The following is a 2,523-nucleotide window of genomic DNA, read 5'->3' on the forward strand; positions in this document are numbered from 1 at the left end:
CTTGTATGCACTGTCTACCATTTCATTCATTTTTAATTCTCAGCTTGATCTATTCATTTTTGATATATTTTAATTTATTTAAACATTTTTTAGCTAGCAAGAAATTAATCCTCCTTTGTGGAAATATTAAAGTTGACATTAAGTTGTGACACACACCAACGAAACCTTCAACTAAACCAAGAAACTGGTTCTATTTCAGTGTCATTCAGTGCAAACTAGAGGCCAAGTGTAAAGCTTCATTCAGAATTCTGTGTCAAATGTATGTGTACGTCTTTTACAGTTTTTTTTTGTCCTTTTAATGGTACCTGTAGTGGAGCCAACAATGGCTGTGTTCTGGTCAACAGCTTCCAGGAACTGGCCAATGACAAGTGGGATGCTCTGTATCCTCTTAACCTCCTCCTGGGCATGGAGGAACTCTTTCTTCAGGTTCTTCTGTTCATCTTTGATGTACTCCTCCTGCACTTCCAGGAACTCCAGCTCCTGCTGCAGCTTCTGCAAACACACAACAAAAGGGAGGGTGAGAGCCGGCTGAAGTTGAACGATATCTGCTCTGTCTGCTTTCTCTCATCCACCTCCTCTATGTTTTACACAAGCACAGCACGCTAGCTTGGCCAATAGCAAATTGTTCCCAATCAAAAGCTGTCTGTATGTAATCTGTTTAGCTTAGTTTGACACGTATCCTGGCTGAGACAAACCAGCCCTTCCTCTCTCTCTACCAGCGTTACCTGCAGGAAGAGAGTCACATCAGAGGAGGACAGAATGAATGACGGATTCACCTCACTTGTTATTTTGATGTCAGGAATATTGTGTATTTTAGATTTGTTTACAGTGAGATGTTAGAGTTTATATAGTGACATTACGGTTTTATTTACAATATTCAATTCTCATCCAGTTCTGAATTGAAAGACAAGACGACTGACAGGAAATGTAAAGCTAATATGCACGGTTCAGTATTTGATATTTATGGCTTATTCTAAAACATCAAAAACACGATTCTTCTTTTCAGGTGATTACTAATAAAAACACACTTATGAGTATTGTCTTACATCTCTGCCATATTCTACCAATAAAGCCTCCAAAATCGTACACACGGGTCCTTTAAAAGGAGCTAAACTACTTTTATAACGGATATAATATAAACCTTAAGAAAATATGATCTGTGCAAAATGTAAAGTAATTTTACCCTGATAATCATACTGAATGGAGGTTTTGTTTCCCTTAATAACATCATTTGAATCTCTGACAAATCAGAGAAGACAGAGAATAAGAGTTATGTTTGTCATACTCAAGAGATTTACATCTTTTAACACAAATGTATGAGAAAGTATCGGACCTTGTATCGGCTGTAAAGGTCCTCAAGATCTTCTGGTTCTGGTGCCAGGAAGGACAGACCAGTCTGAGGTCTGGAGGTCAGTACTGCCGGCATTTCTTCCTGTGGAGGTCACAACAACAACATTTAAAATGCAAATAAATTAATGTCACTATTGTATTTAACACAACACATGAAAGGAACTGTACTGTATTTCACCCAAACAAACAGAAATAAAATACATTTATGGTACAGGCTGACGGGCTTTTAGCTCAGGAGCAGAAAACATATCCAGCTCTGCAGAAACATAAAGATAACAACAGCTGTAGCTCGGTTATTACATTGCACAAATTACAGACAAACAACAAGCTCAGCTAACCTTAGCTCGTTACCTGCTAACTAACTTCAACAGCTCACAAAAGCAAAAAAAAACAACAACTTATGACCATTTGCGACGCGCGGGTGAATAAAAACACCTTTCAAATGATTAACATCTTAACATGTAGCTTAAGTTTTATTAAAAACCCCTCTTCTACCATGAAACAAAAACCCCAATGCTAATGCCCAAAGCTAACTTGCATGACATAGCACCAGAGAATGAATTGGCAGGTTTTACGTCTCTTCAACGTCAACGAGCCGCAAAAACAACTGGTGAGATAAAAGTGACAACACACACAGCAACACTCAAAACAAAAACGTATAGTTTACAAAAACCCTACCACAGAAACGCTGTCAATTTTAAGTGCACAAAAAAACCCCAGGAAACAATCTCACTGATTCATACCGGGCTCTTTTCTACAGCTACGATATCCTCCATGTTGAAATAAGCCTACCCGACCGACGTTATGACGTAAGGCGTTAGCAGAAAGGGCGTATGGGTAATGGAGTTCTTTTTGTTCTTCTGCTTTTGTATCCAGTTTAATGGCGCATTGCATTGCCGCCACCTTCTGCTCCGGAGTGTGAGCTAGATATACAATCCTTAAAAATTACATATTTACATATTTCCTCTCTCCTGTTTCCACTGCCTGCCATTTAATTTGATTTAATAAAACTCTTCAATAGGAAGGAAATATATAAAATAAAGAACAGACTGAACTACATTAGCAGTAGCTCAGTGTGTAGGGACTTAGCTTGGGAACCGCAGGGTCATCGGTTCAAGTCCCACAGACCACAGTATGGAGTGTGGACTGGTAGCTGGAGAGGTGCCAGTTTCA

The 2,523-nt window shown here is 38.9% G+C and overlaps 1 protein-coding gene across 1 annotated transcript in view; it reads right to left on the reverse strand.

The window, feature by feature from the left end:
- psmc4 (proteasome 26S subunit, ATPase 4) overlaps positions 1 to 2,207 on the reverse strand; it is a gene marked incomplete in the record, with an annotated part of 6,979 nt that extends 4,772 nt beyond the window's left edge. The window contains 3 exon segments of the mRNA XM_035672462.1: positions 306 to 492; positions 1,334 to 1,432; positions 2,094 to 2,207. Coding sequence (XP_035528355.1) covers positions 306 to 492; positions 1,334 to 1,432; positions 2,094 to 2,126 — 319 coding nt within the window.
- Positions 2,208 to 2,523: the final 316 nt, after the last annotated feature.

Source organism: Morone saxatilis, unplaced genomic scaffold, assembly GCF_004916995.1.
Source record: "Morone saxatilis isolate NCDOM2014 unplaced genomic scaffold, NCSU_SB_2.0 Contig24, whole genome shotgun sequence".
Taxonomy (NCBI): domain Eukaryota; kingdom Metazoa; phylum Chordata; class Actinopteri; family Moronidae; genus Morone; species Morone saxatilis.